We start from the raw sequence: 20,824 nt of genomic DNA on the forward strand, positions 1-20,824 counted from the left end.
TAGACTTCTATGGGCAGCATGTAACCTGATCCTTCTTTGAGCTGAGAGTTCTACTTGTCAAAGACAAGACGGAGAAAGTAGATATTCAGAGTGAGTGAACAGTTAGGAGGGAGATGGGGAGAAATGAGCCTGAGAAGTGGAGAAAGAGGCATTTTTCTCTATTAAGGTGTATTACAAAGTTTCTTATATTTGCTTATACTATTGATTTATTCAAAGTTTGTTTAAAGTGCAGTGCCTATTTAATAATGTATACATTGGGAGAAACTCTTACAACCAATCAAATATATTTTTGTTCACAATTGTACACAGCAGTTTTTTCTTTTTTAACTTATGCTTTCTGTAAATCAGCTCAAGATTTTCTCTAAGTTCATCATTATGAAGTTTCAATTACTAATATACTGCTTAATTTTCCCTTTAGAATATAGAGGTCCCAAGTCTTGCTTAGATGTTGCCACACTCTGTGTTGGAGATTCAGTGTGCAATAGACACTTGGCTGCCCTTATGAAGGCTTGTCCAGTCAATGGAACTGCATGTAATGTGAAAGACTGCAAGAGAACAATACGAGCATTTTATGAAACTATGCCTTTCAATATTTCTCAAATTATGGCTTTTTGTGATTGTGATCAATCTCATGAAACTTGTCATCTTGCTGGAGATGTTCTTCATAGCAAATCATGCACAGGTCATTCTGATGTCCCCATATCTTGCCTTCATGTGGTCTCAAGTTGTCTCGACAACGAATTATGCAGGTTAGTAATGTTATTGTACTGTTAACCACATAAGTAAAATCTTATTTAAATAGTAAAATGTAATATTGGAAATATATAGCTCATTTATCAACAATGAAAGAAGGGCTACCAATATGTTTTAAATTAATATACAATGCTAAAATGTATTATCTTTATTATCATTATTGTTGTTGTTGTTGTTGTTGTTGTTGTTGTAATTATCATTTATTTATAACTATACATTTCATGATAGAGGGTTTAAAATACAGACAATAGCAAAATATATACAGAAACACAATACATGAGAAGAGAGCCCTGCTCAAATGTTTTTATGTTCTAATCCCAAATAAATTCCTTAATCCACATTTAAACTTCATCCCTTGTTCCTAATCTGTGCATATTATTATACAGTCCTGGCCAAATGTTTTGAGACTGACACAAATTTTTGTTTACACAAAGTTTGCTGCTTCAGTTTTTATAGTGGCACTTTGAATTAACTCTAGATTATTATGAAGAGAAAGAGAAAAAAAACACACGGCACCACCTTGTGCAGATCAGTGAGTAATGGGGTAGGACAAGGGGGCATGTATCATGCTCACCTAGATAAGATGTTTTTGAGGTGTATAAACAGAACCACAGTGCTGCTGCCAGATCCGAGTCAGTACCCCGAGGGGACCGCTTTGTTGAAGAGAATAAAGGAGAGAAAAAAAAAAATTGGATCTTTTCGGGGGCGCTGCTACGTGGCAAGGTTGGTAGGAATGAAGTCCAGAGAGGATAAATAAGATATGTTTATTTCATTGAGTGGCTACGCGTTTCAACGCCGAACAAGCGTCTTCCTCAGGCCATGTGCACACCATGTTCACAGCACTTTTTATAACATAGTGGGTTCAAATTAGCACGAGTGAAAAAACCACCAAATCTGCCGGGGTCAAGGTGCGATCGTGACGTCACACCCGGTTTTTTAAAACACCCCAGGAGGGCGGTGAAAGCAAAGATAAAACATTATACAAATAAATACATTCGTAAATAAATACATTCTTAAGTAAGACAGAGGTATTTTAGTAATAAAGGTACAATGAAATAAATGTAATTTTCACTCGTGCTAATTTGAACCCACTATGTTATAAAAAGTGCTGTGAACATGGTGTGCACATGGCCTGAGGAAGACGCTTGTTCGGCGTTGAAACGCGTAGCCACTCAATGAAATAAACATATCTTATTTATCCTCTCTGGACTTCATTCCTACCAACCTTGCCACGTAGCAGCGCCCCCGAAAAGATCATATTTTTTTTTTATTTTTTATTTTTATTTTTCTCTCCTTTAGATTATTATGAAGGTTGATAAGATGAATTTCAATTAATTGTAAAGTCTTTCCTTGCCATGAGAATCAACATAATCACAAAAAACTAATTTCCACTGCATTTCAGCCCTGTCACAAAATGACCTGCTAACATCATTTCAGTAATCTTCTCGTGAGCTCAGGAGAAAGTGTTAACGAAGACAACGCAGCTGATATCACTCTGTCATGATGATGGAATTATAAAAACATATTGGTTGCTTTAACCTCTTAACGACCGGCGTAGAGTGTTTTTACGTCGGTCGTTTAGGGCAGTTCTTCTTAAGTGTCGGCTCGGCACTTCAGAAGAACTTTTCTGCCATCGTGCCAGGATCTCTTGAAGACCTGGCTGTTAGTAACAGCCTCGGGCCTCAGGGCAATGATCGGCGACCACTAGCAGTAGTCTCCGATCATTTTTAACCCCTCAGATGCGGTGCTGAATAGCAAGTGCTGCATCTGAGTGGTTTGGGAGGGAAGGGGCCGCATCAGAGCGGTTTTGGGTGGATCTCCTGAAGTCCGGGCTGCTGGTAACAGCCTCGGGCTTCAGGGCAACGATAGGAGACAACTAGCAGTAGTCTCCGATTGTATTTAACCCCTCAGATGCGGCACTCAATAGTGAGTGCCGGCCGCATCTGAGTGGTTTGCGAGGGAGGGGGCCGCATCGGAGCGGTTTTCTCGGGGATCTTCTGAAGACCGTGCTGTTAGTAACAGCCTCAGGCTTCAGGGCAACCATCGGGGACCACTAGCAGTGGTCGCCGTTCATGTGATCACTGTGAGTACCATTCACAGTGATCACAAAATTAAAAACGACATGTTTCTCCTACCTGTATCTCTGTCTCTCCTCACACGTGTTACCCTGTATGAGAAGAGACAGAGAGAGAATTTTACTGCGACACCAAAGACACAAAATTACAAAAAAATCTAATATATAAACTTTATATAAACTTCAATTGTATACCTAGGCTAAGGTTATCCTTAGGGCACGTTCACACATGGCAGAGTTTTTCCGCTGCAAATGTTGGTGCAGATTTGGGGCAATTACGCAACGAATCTGCACCAACCTTTGCATATTTGACAGGTAATTCAGATGTTGCAGAAAACACAGCGGACTTGCCACAGATTTTAGTTTTTGCATTGCAAAGGCTGAAATCCGCAGTGAAATTTTGCTTCTTCTCCGCCAGACAGTGCATGCTGCGGAGGGAAAATTTCCCCTAATATCTCAGAATTTATTGCCACACCAGGGATAAATATTAATGTGGAAAATTTTACAGTCCTCGATTTTTTTAAAATATTCCTTACAGATGACCTATTGGAGCTGGTTGTTAACCTAAACCAATCTGTATGCTCGCCAATTCTTTGCTGAAAAGCCAACGTCCTCCTATGCAAAGGAGTGGCACCCCACAAATACTGGCGAACTTAAACATTTTTGGGGCTCATCCTCAACATGGGGTTAGTGAAAAAGCTCTCAATCCGGTCATATTGGGCAACAAGCCCTACACATGCCACACCTGCTTTTCCATCCGTTATGACCAGAAGCAGATATGAGGTGCTAATGCGCTTCCTTCATTTTAACGACAATCACTAGGCCCCCCGTAGTTATCCAGGCCGTGACCGCCTGTATAAAATAAGGCTCCTGATAAAAACTGGAGGAGTAAAAAACCTAGCGGTGGATAAATTGCTGATGAGTTACAAAGGCAGGCTCTCATTCCGCCAGTACATCCCCTCAAAGAGAGCAAAATATGGGGTTAAAATCTACAAGCTCTGTGAGAGCGGTACAGGCTACACATCTGCCTTTAAAACCTATGAAGGCAAAGACCGTGATATTACCCACATTATTAACTCATTTACTTTCACACTGTTTTTGTAGGGAGAACCAAAAGGGAGGGTTGCTTATTGGATAATGTTTCACTGTAAAAATGCAGCAATACTGTATTTTCTGGAAAAAACTATTTTTTATTTATTTCGACCTATTAAAAATACTCACTATACCCCTAGATGAATATTAGCAGGACATTTATACTTATCAAAATGACCTGCAGTACCATAGCAAATATAGCGTGGTTCCCTAAAATCAGCTCTGGCGTATAAAGGCCTCCAAAAGCCAAAATGGACTCCTTCTATGATATGCCCTATAACGGGTCCATATAATAGATTAGACACACATATTTGTATCGCCGTACATGGGAGAAGTAGCAGAATGTGGAAAGGTGTCACTTTTACAAGTATGTCATATGGTGTTTCGAAATGGCTTAAGAAAAGTGCCACTTTTGTAAAAAAAATGCAATTTACATTTTTTTGGCCCAAGTTTGGACAAATTCTGTAAAAAGTGTGAAGGGTTAAAACAGAAATTGAACTGCTAGAAATAAAATTTAGGGTGTGTATTTTTTTGTATCATGGTAATTTTTGGTAAATTCTGACAGTCTGCCACTCCAGTACTATGGCAAATGCAGCACGGTGAACTAAAATTAACTCTGGTGTGACAGGCCTCCAAAAGCCAAAATGGCCTCCTTCTATGATATGCCCTATAACGGGTCCATATAATAGATTATACACACATATTTGGTATCGCCGTACACGGGAGAAATAGCAGAATGTGGAAAGGTGACACTTTTACCAGTATGTCATATGGTGTTTCGAAATGGCTTAAGAAAAGTGACACTTTTGTAAAAAAAAAAAAGCTATTTACATTTTTTTGGCCCAAATTAAAAAGTACGAAGGGTTAAAACGGAAATTGAACCGCTAGAAATAGACTTTAGAGTGTCTAGTTTGTAGAACACAATGTTTTTTTACCATTATTTATTGGACTTCAAGTCCATTACCCATACATTAATACCATGGTGTAAAAAACTAAATTAAGACATTTTAGTGCGCAATTGAAAAAAGGGGCACTTGTGTTTTATACTATATATATATATATATACTAAAATTCACATCGATACATAAAACATACAGAGTTATACTGCGTTACATCTGTGAATAGCAAAACTGCGAAAATTGCTTTGGACACTAAGGTTTAAAACACCTTCAGTATTAAGGGGTTAAAAGGGGGATGGTGCTTGAAATCATTATCTTCTTCTGTTAACCATGGTTATCTCCAAGGAAACACATGCAGTTATCATTGCTTTGTATCAAAATTAGTAGCCGGTTCTCAGAACCGGGGGGGGGGGGGCTGGAGAGGGATCGCGACCTGGTACCCCTGCCCTTAATTGTATCCGTGTTCTTAGGATGCAGATACAATTGAGCAGTCTACCTAGCGCTGGCAAGGAAAGGGAACTTTTAGTATCCTGCCCATTTCCTGTGATACAGGCGACGCAATTATGTTGTTGTCACCTGCATTGTTCCGCTAGAGCAGGCATGGTCAGAAGAGGCCAGGCCTACATTTCTGGAGGACGGCATGGGAACGGGGACAGGTGAGTATGTATATATGTATGTTTGTGGAACATTGGGAACTGTGGCATATTATTTACAGGGGCACTGTGGCGCTATGGACAATAGTCTCTGTGTGGCACTATCTCAGGTGGCACTGTATGTGTTACTATCTACTGAGGCCACTCTGTGGAACTATCTACAGGGGGCACTGTGACATTCTACTTATAGAGGACACTGTGGCACTATCTACAGGGGGCACTGTGTGGAACTATGTACAGAGGGCACTGAGTATGGTACTGTCTACAGGGGTCACTGTGTGTAACACTATCCACAGGGGGTACTCTGTGGTACTATCTACAGGGGGCTGTGTGACAGTATCTACAGAAAATAATGTGTGTGACACTATCTACAGAGGCCCTTTTTTATCAACTATAATTGAAGTAAAACAACAACATTTTTATTATGCTATTAGAAGAAAAGAGACACACTACATAGAAATTAAAAGGTTCATGTTCACTGCCAACATTGACCAGCGTAGTGCAATGTATAATAGCAAAGAGATGGGGCTCCTTTGAAATTTTAATACAATGTTAACTGCTGACTCTAGATATTGAACCTTGGTCTGAGTGGAGCGTGCTGCAGCCGCTGACACTCTGCATCTCTTTGCTGTTATACATTGCACTACGCTGGTCAATGTTGGCAGTGAACATGAACCTTTTAATTTCTATGTAGTGTGTCTCTTTGCTTCTAATAGCATAATAAAAAATTTGTTATTTTACTTCAATTATAGTTGATAAAAAAGGGCCTATCTTGCCGGCAGGCATCCATTTTCATTGATCATTAATTTGCCCGCCAACTATTTTGGTCTCGCTCCCCATTGTTTGTTGACTATCTACAGAGGGCACTGTGTGGCGCTGTCTGCCTGGGACACTGTGTGTGGCACTCTACAGGAGGTACTCTGTGTGGCATTTTACAGGGTTCATTGTATGCGACACCTTCTACAGGGGCACTGTATGTGACACTATCTACAGGGGGCTCTGTGTGACACTCTCTACAGGGACAATGTGTGTTGCACTCTCTTCGTGGGGCACAGTGTGTGCCACTTTCTATAGGTTGCACTGTGTGGCACTTTCTACAGGTGGCACTGTGTGGCATTCTCTACAGAGGGTACAGCGTGTCAAATTCTAATGGGGCACTTATTTGCATGGGTCATAGCATGTGGAATATAGGACATAGTGTCTTTGGTACTTTATTTTCAGGGAGCACAATGTGTGACATTATTGTATTCAGGGGCACAACATGTGGCAGTGTATTCAGGAGCAGAGTATATAGTGCATTTTTATTCAGGGCGCAGTGTGTGGCATCATGAGGATTTTGCCTTAGTATAAATGAGAAGTTGAAAACATCTAAGCAGTAAATTTTACAGAGACGAGTCGTAAGAAGTCAAAAGAAGTTGTCATTACGGTTTGGATCGGATGGAAAAAAAAAAAACAGAAAGTGGAGGACTCCAGTCAGAGAATAAATCATCTGTGACTCACTGAATGTAAATGTTTATTCTTCCTCTGCCTTTGTCTAATCATTACTGTAGTAACTGTATGATCTGAAGTGAGATGATGGGTGGTACCATGTTTTTTGTCAGCAACTCCCAGCATAACCTTACCATTGCTCATGCCATACTGGTAGCTGTAGTTTCATGTGGTACAAACTTATAAAGCAGGGGCTAAGATGTATTTGTACTGGTATTGTATATTTACTGAGCTTTGTTCTGCTACTGTATTCATATACCAAGCTTAGTTCTGATGCTATATATACAGTATGTACTGGGCTTGGTTCTGGTACCATATGTATGTACTGTGCTTGGTTCTTAAGCTATATTTTGTACTGAACTTGGTTCTAGCACTGCATTTATATACTGAGCTTAGCTTTGGTGCTGTATTTATGTATTGGGTTTGGTTCTTGTATCATATTTGTGTACTGATCTTGTTTCTTGTGCTATATTATTGTATTGAGCTTGGTTCTTAAGCAATATTTTTGTACTGAGCTTGGTTCTTGGTTCTGAGCTTAATTCTGGCACTCTGTGTGGCATTTTACAGGGTTCATTGTATGTGACACCTTCTACAGGGGCACTGTATGTGACACTATCTACAGGGGGCACTGTGTGACACTCTCTACAGGGACAATGTGTGTTGCACTCTCTTCAGGGGGCAGTGTGTGTGACACTTTCTTTAGGTTGCACTGTGTGCGGCACTTTCTACAGGTGGCACAGTGTGGCACTCTACAGAGGGCACAGCATGTCAAATTCTAATGGGGCACTTATTTGCATGGGTCACAGCATGTGGAATAAAGGACACAGTGTCTTTGGTACTTTATTTTCAGGGAGCACAATGTGTGACATTATTGTTTTCAGGGGCACAACGTGTGGCCGTGTATTCAGGAGCAGAGTATATAGTGCATTTTTATTCAGGGCGCAGTGTGTGGCATCATGAGGATTTTGCGCAGTATAAATGAGAAGCTGAAAACATCTGAGCAGCAAATTTTACAGAGACGAGTCGTAAGAAGTCAAAAGAAGTTGTCATTACGGTTTGGAACGGATGAAAAAAAAAAAAAAAGAGAAAGTGGAGGACTCCAGTCAGAGAATAAATCATCTGTGACTCACTGAATGTAAATGATTATTCTTCCTCTGACTTTGTCTAATCATTACTGTAGTAACTGTATGATCTGAAGTGAGATGATGGGTGGTACCATTTTTTTTCAGCAACTCCCAGCATAGCCTTACCATTGCTCATGCCATACTGGTAGCTGTAGTTTCATGTCGTACAAACTTATAGAGCAGGGGCTAAAATGTATTTGTACTGGTATTGTATATATACTGAGCTTTGTTCTGCTACTGTATTCATAGTTCTGGTGCTATATATATGTACTGGGCTTGGTTCTGGTACCATATGTATGTACTTTGCTTGGTTCTTAAGCTATATTTTTGTACTGAACTTGGTTCTCGCACTGCATTTATATACTGAGCTTAGCTTTGGTGCTGTATTTATGTATTGGGCTTGGTTCTTGTACCATATTTATGTACTGATCTTGTTTCTTGTGCTATATTATTGCACTGAGCTTGGTTCTTAAGCTATATTTTTGTACTGAGCTTGGTTCTGGCACTATACATATGTATTAAGCTTGGTTCCGCTACTATATATATATATATATATATATGTTAGGAGCTTGGTTCTGATATTGTATTCATGTACTGAGCTTGGTTCTGGTGCTGTATGTATGTACTGAGCTCTGTTCTGGTGCTATATTTATGTACTGAGCTTGGTTTTAATCAGTACTGTAGTCACGATATACTCAAAGAGGTCAGCAGCACAACCAGGTATAAAACACAAAGAGAAAGGAACAAATCTCCAACAGTGGGTGGTGCACACCGCAAAAATGTCCCAGGTCCAAGGGTATCCAAAATAAAAATGAAATGAATTGCAGCACTCCACTATTCCAAAAATGTGTTAGTATTTATTCACCAAGCATAAAAAACTTGCAACGTTTCAACACTTATAGGGTCTTTATCAAGCATAGATTAGAGTGTCATTCCTTGGCGATCTTCACCGTAATTGAGAATATATACTGCACAGGTGTTATGGGAGGTATTTATAAGGATGTATTATGTATTTATAATGGATTGTATAGTTTGTTTACGATAGTTATGCACAGGAAATTATGTCACTGGCCAAATACTATATAATCTGTGCACCGTATCATTGTATTAAGCTTGTTATAGAACCTATAAGGCTTGAAATGTTGCAAGTTTTTTATGCATTTTATACATATTTTTGGAATACTGGAGTGCTGCAGTTCCTTTCATTTTTACTGTAGTCACTATATTATTTGCAGCAAGATGATGGGTGGTACCATTCTTTTTTGTGGAACAGCAATTTTTAGCATAATCTGACTGTACCATTGTTTAGGCCATACTGGGAACTGTAGTTTCACATAGTCAAACCCATATGGCATGGGCTAAACTGAATTTGTAAGTAATCTCTGTACTGAGCAGTATGTGTGCTGATATTATGTATGTACTGAACTTGGTTCTGGTGCTGTATTTATATACTGGGCTTGGTTCTGGTATAATATTTATGGACTGAGCTTGGATCTGGTGCTTTATTTACGTGCTGAGCTTGATTCTGGTGCTGAATTTCTGTACTGAAAGTTTGGTTCTAATACTATATGTATTGAGCTTAGTTCTGGTGCTATATTTATGTATTGAGCTTGGTTCTAGCACTGTATTTATGTACTGAACTTGGTTTTGGTGCTATGCTTATGTACTGAGCTTGGTTCTGGTACTGTTTTTTCTGTGCTGAGCCTTAGTTCTGGTGCTACATTTATGTACTGGGCTTGGTTCTGGTACCATTTTTATGTACTGAGCTTGTTTCTTAAGCTATATTATTGTACTGAGCTTGGTTCTTAACTACATTATTGTACTAGCTTGGTTCTCGTACTATATTTATGTATCGAGATTGGTTCCGCTGCTATATTTATGTTAGGAGCTTGGTTCTGATATTGTATTTATGTACTGACCTTGGTTCTGGTGCCGTTTGTATGTACTGAGCTTTGTTCTGGTTCTGCATATATGTACTGGGCTTGGTTCTGGTACCATATTCATGTAATGAGCTTGATTTTTAAGCTATATTTTTGTACTGAGCTTGGATCTGGCACTGCATTTATATACTGAGTTTGGTCCTGATGCTGTATCTATGTACACATCTGGCTATCTGGCTATTCAAAATCTACATTTCTTTGGAAGAGAGGAACTTTTAAGAACACTATTTCCAAAAATAGGAGTAAAATCCAGCATGTCTTTAATATTTACAATTATTATTATTTTTTCATTCGCCACCATCTCAAGTGCAATAACGTAATTGTAGGATTAATTGGAAATGTATAATCTTAAGTCTAGGCTGTTTACCCCTCTACACAAAGTATTTTCATTAATTTTAAATATTTTCATGGGTATCCATATACAGTGGTGCTTGAAATTTCGTGAACCCTTTAGAATTTTCTATATTTCTGCATAAATGTCACTAAAACGACATCAGATTTTCACACAAGTCTTAAAAGTAGATAAAGAGAACCAAATCAAATAAATTAGTAAAAAATATTAGTCAAATAATATCCGTCCACATTTAAGCAGGAGAAGTGCTTCTTCCCCTTAAAATATCAGAAGATTCAAAAATTAACCAATGTAAACCGATCCTGGCACAAGGATCTCTATATAATAACAGCCCTGTCAATCCAAAACAAGGCAAAAACACGTTTCCTTAACCCCCTGCTGCCGCAGCTATTTTTTATTTTTTTATTTTTTTAATTTTTATAATTATATATTTATATTTTTCAAAAAGGATAAAACATACACGGTATCATCACAGTACAGAGTATAAGTCATGACAGAAATGGTATGAAAGTACAACATGGTAGGAATCAAAAATAACATACAGTCTACAATGGGCACCATAAGAGAGACCAATCATGTTGCAAAAACTCCCAATGAAGAACATGTGATAGGGTAATATGTGGATCCCACGCTTCCCTATCAACTAGGCAGACTCTGTTTTCAAAAAAATAAAAGGAAAAACAGCGAACACAGAAAACATGTACGACAAGTCAATAGGAGGGGAGGGGAAGGAAGCAAAGAGATATCCTGGCTTGATCTGAGAACATCAAAAAGAGATTAGAACAGGTAGTATGCGGCTCAGGGCGAATCATACACATCCCATGGTGACCAGACATCATGTAAACGATCCAAGTGATTGTTCAAGGAGGCTTTCAAGGACTCCATTCTTCTAACCTCTCTTATTCTAGAATACAAATCTGTCAATGTAGGGGGACTAGTTTTCTTCCAGTGAGCCGCTATGAGACACTTAGCAGCACTAAGCACATGTAGTAGTAATCTGGAGGATACTTTTCAGAGGCCTTTCGGCGGTACATTAAGAAGAAAAGTCAGAGCTGTCAGGGGAACATGGACCCCTAATAGTGCATGGACTAAATCTGCAACCTCTCTCCAGAAGGGGCGGAGTAATCGGCAGTCCCAGAAGATATGAGGAAGTGTCCCCCTATCGCTGCGGCATCTCCAAAATCTGTCTGAAACAAGAGGGTATATGTGGTGGAGAAAATCCGAAGTGTGGTACCAATACATCAGAATTTTATACTGGTTCTCTTTGTAGGAGGCACAAAGAGAGGATTTTCCAGCTTGCGACCAAACAATTTGCCACAGCGACAGGGGGATCTCCCTACCAAAATAGGTCTCCCATTTAACCATATAGCTATGTTTGGGAGTCATATTACCCCCTAGAGAGGAGAGAATGTTGTATATCTCAGAGATTAGACTACTAGTGGAAGTAATAGTTTTGCAGAGAATTTCGAAGGGTGTAGGTTTAGAGAAACTACAATCACCAGGAAGAGAATTGGCATAATGGGTAATCTGTAGATAACTGAAGTATGTGTTGGGTGATTTTGAAAACGGTAAAAGAATTCTCGAGCATGGGACTATGATGTCAGCAAAATAAAATAGGCCAGCTCGTGACCATGGTCTAGTCATCCTTGCAGTGAGTCCGTCGGGCAAGGACGGGTTAAATAAGAAAAAGGTCATTGGTGATTTAGAAGAGGACAAGGGGTACAAGGCGTTAGCCAGCCTCCATATGTTCTTAGTGAACAGCATGGGACCAAGTAAGGGCATCGGCAGAGCGTCCACAGCCCCAGACCACAACAGCACATTCGGGTGAGTAGGAGCAATCCAGAGCTTCTCAATCTCAGTCCATTTATTATATGCACGCATCGAAGTCCAACTAGGAATTCTATGGAGATGTACAGCTAAATAGTATCGATATACAGCCAGGCCACCTGATGTAGTGGTAGAAAGTAGGACTGATTTTGGGATTCTGTGGCGTTTACTCACCCAAATATATTTCAAGAGAGCTGATTGAAACCTTCGGATTTCGTTACGCGGTATAGGCACCGGAAGGGTCTCCAAGAGATACAGATACTTTGGTAGAATAGTCATTTTGACTGCAGACACTCTGCCGAAGGACAGGGGGAGGGAGGACCATTTAGACAATAGTGTATTAATTTCCTGGAAGAAGGGGGAAAAGTTAAGTTTATACAAGGAGGCATATGATCGGGTGATCTGGTCACCTAAATATTTAATCGCATCATCTTTCAATGTGTAGTTAAAGGCCGTTTGTAGGGTCGAAGTAAGCGGTGGGGAAATATTAAGTGGTAGGGCTTCTGTCTTAGAGTTATTAAGCTTGTATCCCGAGTGGAGGCTATATTCATCTAGGACCGCGTGTAAATTTGGTAAGGAAATTTGTGGATTGCGCAGAGTCAGAAGGACATCATCAGCAAATAGAGAAATCTTTTATCCCGATCCCGCACTAAAAAGCCCTGAATATCCGGATTACTCCTGATACAGGCGGCCAGAGGTTCTATGCATAACACATAAAAAATGGAGGAGAGAGGGCAACCCTGACAAGTCCCATTGGAAATATTGAAACGTTGGGAAGTCGCGTGTGGTAACTTAACCACTGCATTTGGAGAGGTATATAATGAGTATAGGGCAGTAAGAAAGGGACCGGAGATGCCTATGGTTTCTAATGTGGCAAAGAGGAAGGACCAGTCCAATCGGTCAAAGGATTTTTCAGCGTCCAGGCTAAGGAGTAAGCCAGGAGAATCAGTTTTATTGAGGACATCCACTAAATCAATGGTACGTCTAGTGTTGTCTCCTGCTTGTCTATGCATGACAAAACCCACCTGGTCTTTATGAATCAAGCCAGGGAGCAACATGCCAAGTCTATTGGCCAGAATCTTAGTAAATATTTTGAGATCAGCATTCAACAAAGAAATTGGCCTATAGCTGGAACAATCAGACTGATCCTTTCCCGGTTTAGGAATAACCGTGATAAAGGAATGAAGCATGGAAGGGGGGATCACAGCCCCCGACAGGAAGGAGTTAAAGAGGGCCAATAAATGCGAAGTTAATGAATCCTGAAAAGCCTTATAATAAAGGTATGAGAAACCATCAGGTCCTGGGGATTTTCCATTAGGAAGATCTTTTATAGTATCTTGCAATTCCTCTGTGGTGATGGGGGCATTGAGCATAAGGGCATCATCAGATGTAATAGTGGGAAGAGGGCAGGACCTTAAATATTCAGTTAAATGTTGGGCACGCGTGGACGGATCTGCAGGGAGTTGGGATTTAAGAGAAAATAACTTTGAGTAATATTGGTGAAACATGTCCGCTTGTTGATTAGGATCATAGATCAATCGACCTCGTGCATCCCGGAGAGCAGACAGGGTCGACTGAGCTTTTTTGTCACGCAATTGAGCCGCAAGTAATGAATGCGCCTTATTCCCCCTCTCATAATATCGTTGCTTAGTATACAAGAGTATATTTTCTAATTTAGCTATAGAGAGATCCTTTAACTTTCCCCGTGTGGCAATGATTCGTCAGAGAGTAGACATTGAGGGGGAAAGGGACATTTTACGCTCTAGGTTAGTGAGGGTCATCGTTAGATCTAAGCATTGTTGGGCCGTAACCCGTTTGATGTGAGAAGAGAGGGAAATACAGTGCCCTCGGAGAACCGCCTTGTGCGCCTCCCATGTTGTGGATAACGAAGGGACCGAATCCTTGTTAAGAGCAAAATAGGAATCAATATGTGCTTTAAGGGTCGCCCTATGTACTGGGGATTTAAGCATACGTTCGTTCAACCTCCAGTGACATATCCGGGTAGTTCGTAGATCAGGATGTAGATCCAACATAATTGGAGCGTGATCCGACCAAGTAATAGGACCAATGTCAACAAATGAGGTTGAACGAAGACCCGGTATATTGCCGAGAAATAGATCAATCCGAGTGTGGGTGCTATGTGGGTGTGAGTAAAAGGTGTATTGTTTAGCCGACGGGTTAGAGATTCGCCATAAATCATAGAGGTTATATTTACAAATCAAAAGACGAAATGCTGATGTGCGCCGACGCAATTCCAAAGCCGGAGAAGGGTAACTAAGCGAGTGCCTATCCATGATATCAGAGAGAGGGAGGTTAAAGTCGCCCCCTATAAACAAAGTAGTAGGCGGTAGCCGGGAAATCTTAGCAAAAACTCTCTCCAAAAAGGGAATTTGTAACGTATTTGGAGCATATAGGTTGCATAAAGTGATCGGAACACCTTTCAGGGTCCCTGCGAGGATGACATATCATCCGTGTGGATCAACAATGGACTTTGTAACTTGTAATGGACAATCCCGTGATATTAAAATAGCGACACCAGCCCTTTTCTTATTTTGAACAGCCGTGTAAGCAACAGGAAAATGAGGCAATGCAAATTTGAAAGACCCAGAACTGTCATGGTGCGTCTCTTGTAAGAAGGCGACATCTGCCCTCAAGTGCTTCAGCTCTCGGAGTGCAAGGCGCCTCTTAACATTAGAATTTAGGCCCTTAACATTCAAGGATACTATACGCGCCATGACAGTTCCGTAAGCAGTGGATCAAATATGAACAACGAACCCAGAGGGCCCACCAACCTGTGTGCTGAGTGGAGTGTCAGGAAGAGGAGTCGCCATACCATTGTTATAGTCCTAGTCCACAAACCAGATCTCCTAATTAAGATACAAGATACAAAGTTGGAGGAAAGAGGGGAAGGGATGGGGGAGACAAAGACAAACAAACACAGACAAAAAAGATAAAAACAGATAGCAGTCTTGCGGTATCAAGTCGGTTATACGACTATGAATGGAATCAAAATTCCATATAAAGACTAGTATAATAATGAAATTCTTACACGCATGTGACAATGTGAGCACTAGATGCATCAAATGCACTAGGAAGGTATAGTGTCTCCATAAGGGAGAAGAACCACTGGAAGCCAAATCTATCAGCAACACAGCCATTAACCCCAGTAGCAGGGATGAACAAATCTTGTATAATCTGTACTAGTGGAACTCCGCCACAGCCTATAAAAAAGAAATCAGGTCAGAAAGAACATTCTTTTACACAAAGTGAACTTTCAGTGCGGTCTAAGAACGTATGCATGCAAACAAGAGTATGAGCCTCCTTAAACAAATTCATGAACGTTGAGATGATGGTTTGGGTCTGCGATCAAACATGGAACCTCGTGGAGTAGCAGATTTCCTTCGTGGGGAAACCTTTTGCCAAACAGGGGAAGGTGGGGGTGGAGGCGGAGAAAGTTCCCAAGCGGGCAGTTTCGGGACCGGAATGTCCAGGATATCACAGAAGGCCCAGACATCTGACGATGATCTGAGAACAGCTGAACGGCCATCACGTCTGGCTGTGAGACTGAACGGGAATCCCCAACGGTATAAGATATTATTTTCTCGCAATCTAGAAAGTAAAGGGCATAATTGTCTACGTCTGTGCAGTGTGATCCATGACATGTAGCAGTTGGACAGTGGAACCTTTATACTGAATAGAACGGTGAACTCTAGCTTTATTCATAATGGTTTCCTTAAGCTCATAGTCAGTCACACAGCAGATAATATCACGAGGTAAAGGCGAAGCTCCTTTAGGTCTTAGAGCTCTGTGAGCCCTATCCAACTTGATAGCATGGTCAGCGGAGGCACCCAGAACATTATTAAAAATGGTCGCCAGTACTTCCTTCAGATTCTCATCCTGAGTAACTTCAGGCACACCCCGAACTCTAATATTATGTCTTCTACCTCTGTTATCCAGATCCTCCAGGTGTTTTTGATAATCGGATAGAGCAGTATGTTGTGCCACTACCGTGGTTTGCAACTGGGATACATATTGGCGGGTGAAATCATGGTCATCTTCTAACGACTCCATTCTATGGGAGATTTTATGGATGTCTTGCCTCACTGTTGCAATAGCCACATTACAGGTGTCTTTCACCTCAGCAATAAGTGATTTAAAATCCTCTCGGGTAGGAAGCTGTTTTAAAAAAGACAGCCAGTCATGGCGTTTGGGAGTGGGACTCTCAGAGTCAGATGATGAGAGCCATGGTTGCGAGTCTGCACCATGAGCACATGGCGGCAGATGATCAGAAATAGAGAGAGTCTCCAACTCAGGGTCTCTCCCTGACCTGCCCAAGTCTCTGGGGCGTTTAGAAGTATAAATGTCGCTCCTTCGGGGTCTCGGAGGTTTGGGGGATATTGGAAATTTCCTGGCTTGTATCAGTAAGTCACTGACCTGAAGATTCTGTCGTGAGGAGGAGGGTGGTCCCAGAGAGTGAAGTGCCTCCCACTCCGGTTCAGCCGAATGTGGAATAGAGGCTGCCACAGAAGATGGCGGCAAGCCATCTCCGTTTCCCTCTCGAGGATCCATCTCAGGATGGGGTGTATCTCCAATTGCCAGTGGCAGCAAGTTATCCGAGTCTTGCTCGTCCAGCTCCGACGGACACCAGGAGGACTGTGATGCAGCATCTTGAGAGGGCGCAGGCAATGGCGCGTGTCCCGCCGGCAGGTCCGAGAAGAAGGCGTCCAAGGTGCCACCCTTCGGGGCTCCAGAGGATGCCAGTTTAATCTCTGGCTTCTTAGCAGACTGTCTCACCATTATAGGTATGTCTTGGGAGGCTACAACGAGTACAAACCGCTTAGTTAAGGCCGGGGATCAGAGGAGCTCCTGGTTGTGCGACCTACTCCATCGGCTTCCGGGAACGCCCCCTTCTTTTTTCATTTTAATGTTTTCCTTCTTGCTTCCCAAAAGCCATAACTTTTTATTTTTATATCGATATATCCATATGAGGGCTTGTTTTTTGCGGGACAAGTGTAGTTTTTCATGACACCATTTATTGTATTATATAATGTACTGGGAAACTGGGAAAACTCTATGTGAGTTGGAATGGGAAAAAAATGATTCCTCCATTATTTTTTGGGTCTTGTTTTTATGGCATAAAAACAACACCTTACCGTTATTCTATGGGTTAATATGATTACGGTGATACCAAATTCATATTTTTTATGGTTCATTACATTTACAAAGAAATAACAAATTGTTAAAAAAATTGTTTTGTGTCGCCATATTCCGAATTTTTTTTCCTCAATTGAGCTGTGTGATGGTTTGGCTTCTTTTTTGCAAGATGAGCTGTTATTATTTGTACCATTTTGGGTACATGTAACTTTTTGTTCACTTACACCGTGCGGGTTAAATAATGTTATATTGTAATAGCTCAGACTCTTACAGACGCAGCTATACTAATTATTTTTATTTTTATAATTTTTGCATTAGTTTAGAGGTAAAATGGGAAATGTTTTTTTTGTACAGTATAATTTTTTTCTCATATATATTCATATATATATATATATATATATATACATACCTTTACTTAACAGTTTTTTACTTTTTTGTTAGTCCCCCTAGAGGATTCAAGCGAGCGATTGTTGGATCGCTTGTTCAATATACTGCAAAACTTATGTATTGCAGTTTATTTATTTATTTTACTATTAGCAGCTCCATGACAACAATCGGTATGAGTGCTGCTTCTCCTTCATTTCTACTTGCTCACTGTGAATCCTCGACACACATGTAGCGGCGATTCACAGTATTGCAGCCTTCTCCCATTGAAGTGATGTGACCGGCCCCGCCATAGGCTATGTAATCACTGTACTACTACTACTGCTTGTACAAAGAGTACAGCGGGGACGGTCACATCACTTCAATGGAAGAAGGCTGTAATAGCGTTAATTGCCGCTATGTGTGTGTCGACGACTCACAGTGAGCAAGTAAAAATTAAGGGAACGGATCGCTTGTATGGCCGCTGCAACCCCTTTAAAACAGCTGATCGGCGGAGGACCCGGGAGTCAGACCCCTTCCAATTTAGCTATCGATGGCCTATCCTGAGAATAGGCACACAGTTTTTAGGGACTAGAAAACCCCTTTAACAGTATCAAAGACATTTGCTGCGTCAAGGGACAGAATCACCCTTTCACCCGGATTATCTGGGTACAATGGCATATTCATAAAAAGTCACATAATATTTCACGCTGTCAATTTTCCTGCCATGAAGCCTGTTTGATCCTTATGAATTAGAGTCAATTTCTGCCTATTTGGCAATATTTTGACAAGGAGCTTAGTATCAGTGTGACCTTCATGGATATTGAAAGTTGGCTTTCAAGTCTCCAATATCTCTGGTATGTAAAGAGAAGACTAAGGACATACTAAGTTTGGAATCCAATACTTTTTCTTACTGTATTTTCAGCCAGTTGTCTATATGGACAAAACAGTGTTTTTTTTTTTTAATAATCTTAAAGAGGTGGTTTCATTGTTGGATAAATTAGACTTTAGTGAGTAGAGTGTTGTCATGATCTGTGGGTATATGGACCCACTAGGCCACACCACCATAGCGGAGTAGCAGCTGGCTAAACAACAGTCTATTAAGTCTATGCAAAGTCCTAGCACAAGAGTACCTGTAAAAGTCCAGACAGTAGCAGAGGCTTAGGCACAGATGGAACTTGAAGGTAGATGATGCCAGACGTGGCGGATGATACCAGGCATGGCAAATGACACCAGACGTGGTGTATGACAGCAGGCATTGCAGATGACACCAGATGTCATTTATGACAGCAGGCATGGCAGATGACAGCAGACGTGGTGTATGACAGCAGGCATTGCAGATGACACCCGATGTTGTTTATGACAGCAGGCATGGCAGATGGCACAACACGACTCCAATACTAGATAAGGCTCAGAAACAAACATACCATGGGATACAAGTAGCAGGGCACAGGTATACTGGGAACAGGATACAATTAAGGGACCATTTGCTAATACTAACCTGGGAATACACAACAACGCTCAGGCAAGGAGTGAAAGGGCAGGGCCCTTTTTATAGTCCAGTGTGGTCTGGGGATAATTAATTAATTGTGGGAGCTCTGGCCCTTTAAGGCCTGGAACCCTAGCGGACACTACAGGAAAGAGCGGCCGCGTGTGCTGGCGTCTCCGAGGAGGGAGACGTCGGCAGGAGGAGAGAGTTCTGCGGTCGTGGCCATCAGAAGGTAAGGAGAGGCGGCGGCCGTTACAAGTGTTATGATTTTATTCAGATTTTAGAAGATATATGGGTTTGGTGGGGTTGTGGTGGGTTTTTTTGGGGGTGTTTTTTGCCCTCTCCTCTCTCTCGCTTTTATGCAATTGTACAGATGCTTACTTACATTGTACCAGGTTATTACATCTGCCATAGTTAACAGGTAAGGCTTAGTGTTTTTTCCTGGAATATCATAAGAATAGGAATAAATTAAAAATATTAGAAGTGTGTAACATAATTAACAGATATCTTCCAGCAATAGTTTGTCTCCAAGAGACACACCTGACAAGTGATACGGAGGGCAGACTTAAATTAAGTTGGGCAAAATATATATTCCACTCATGGTATACGTCCTTATTACAAGGGGTCAATTTGTTAATACACTGTGATATTAATACAGAAATTATACCGTCACGTTGTAATGGAGAAGGAAGAGTTATTTTATTATATTGTAAAATTTGTGAAATTATATTGATTATAGCTGCAGCTTATGCTTTCCCGCCATATCATGATGTCATATTGTATACACTGAATAGCTATATGCAGGGAAAAGAGGTTGCAGCCTTATTGGTGATAGGTGATTTTAATAACTTAATTCAACCTAAGTTAGATAGGAAAAAACTGGGGGGTATTGTGACACATCTTTTTTTAAAGATTGTATAAATGTAGATTAGTTAGTATTGTTTCATGATAGTTTTATGTTTGGTTTTATTGTCAGTTTATAGTGTTTGTTAATTCAATCGTTAATTAATTTTGCAATATTAAATCTTCTTTTAACATTTCCTAAAATGAGGAAATACTACAGTTTGGTAAAATTGTAATTGTAAATTAGTTCTGCTGCTTACATTATGATGTGGAGAGATATTATATAGCACACATCTTTGCTTTCAGCAACTTCTGTTATTAGCTTGCTAAATTAGCACAGCTTTAAGTGTAATATTTTATCTCTACAGAGAACGATATGGGATATATCAATCAAAATGTTGGGAACCTGTTAGCAGATGCCGCAATAATAGGAGCTGTTTGCTTGCTTTACACAAAGAAGATCTGACTTGTTCTGGAAGTGATGAATGTCATGCTGCATATATCCGTACTCTCGGGACAAAGCTTCAAATCCCATGCACGTGTAACATTGTACTTAACTATGAGGAACAGCATTTATGTTCATTGTTCTTTCACATTTTGCACAGCAAATCTTGTTTAAGTAAGTTATAAAGTAGATTACTATATAGTAATTTGTACCATTAGGCACGCGTAGCCCAAATACATTGTAATGTATTCTATTGTCAAATTTAACAGTTACCACTGCTGAGGTTACAATGTTGCAATGAAAAAGTAAAGAGCAATTGTTTTCTAAA

At 40.6% G+C, this 20,824-nt stretch overlaps 1 protein-coding gene across 1 annotated transcript in view; it reads left to right on the forward strand.

Annotated features, from left to right (window-relative positions):
- Positions 1–20,824, forward strand: part of GFRAL (GDNF family receptor alpha like) — a 70,817-nt gene that overhangs the window by 27,654 nt on the left and 22,339 nt on the right. The window contains exons 6-7 of the mRNA XM_075863681.1: positions 419–749; positions 20,420–20,670. Coding sequence (XP_075719796.1) covers positions 419–749; positions 20,420–20,670 — 582 coding nt within the window. The remainder of the gene's footprint in view (positions 1–418; positions 750–20,419; positions 20,671–20,824) is intronic.

Source organism: Rhinoderma darwinii, chromosome 4 (assembly GCF_050947455.1).
Source record: "Rhinoderma darwinii isolate aRhiDar2 chromosome 4, aRhiDar2.hap1, whole genome shotgun sequence".
NCBI classification, from domain to species: domain Eukaryota; kingdom Metazoa; phylum Chordata; class Amphibia; order Anura; family Rhinodermatidae; genus Rhinoderma; species Rhinoderma darwinii.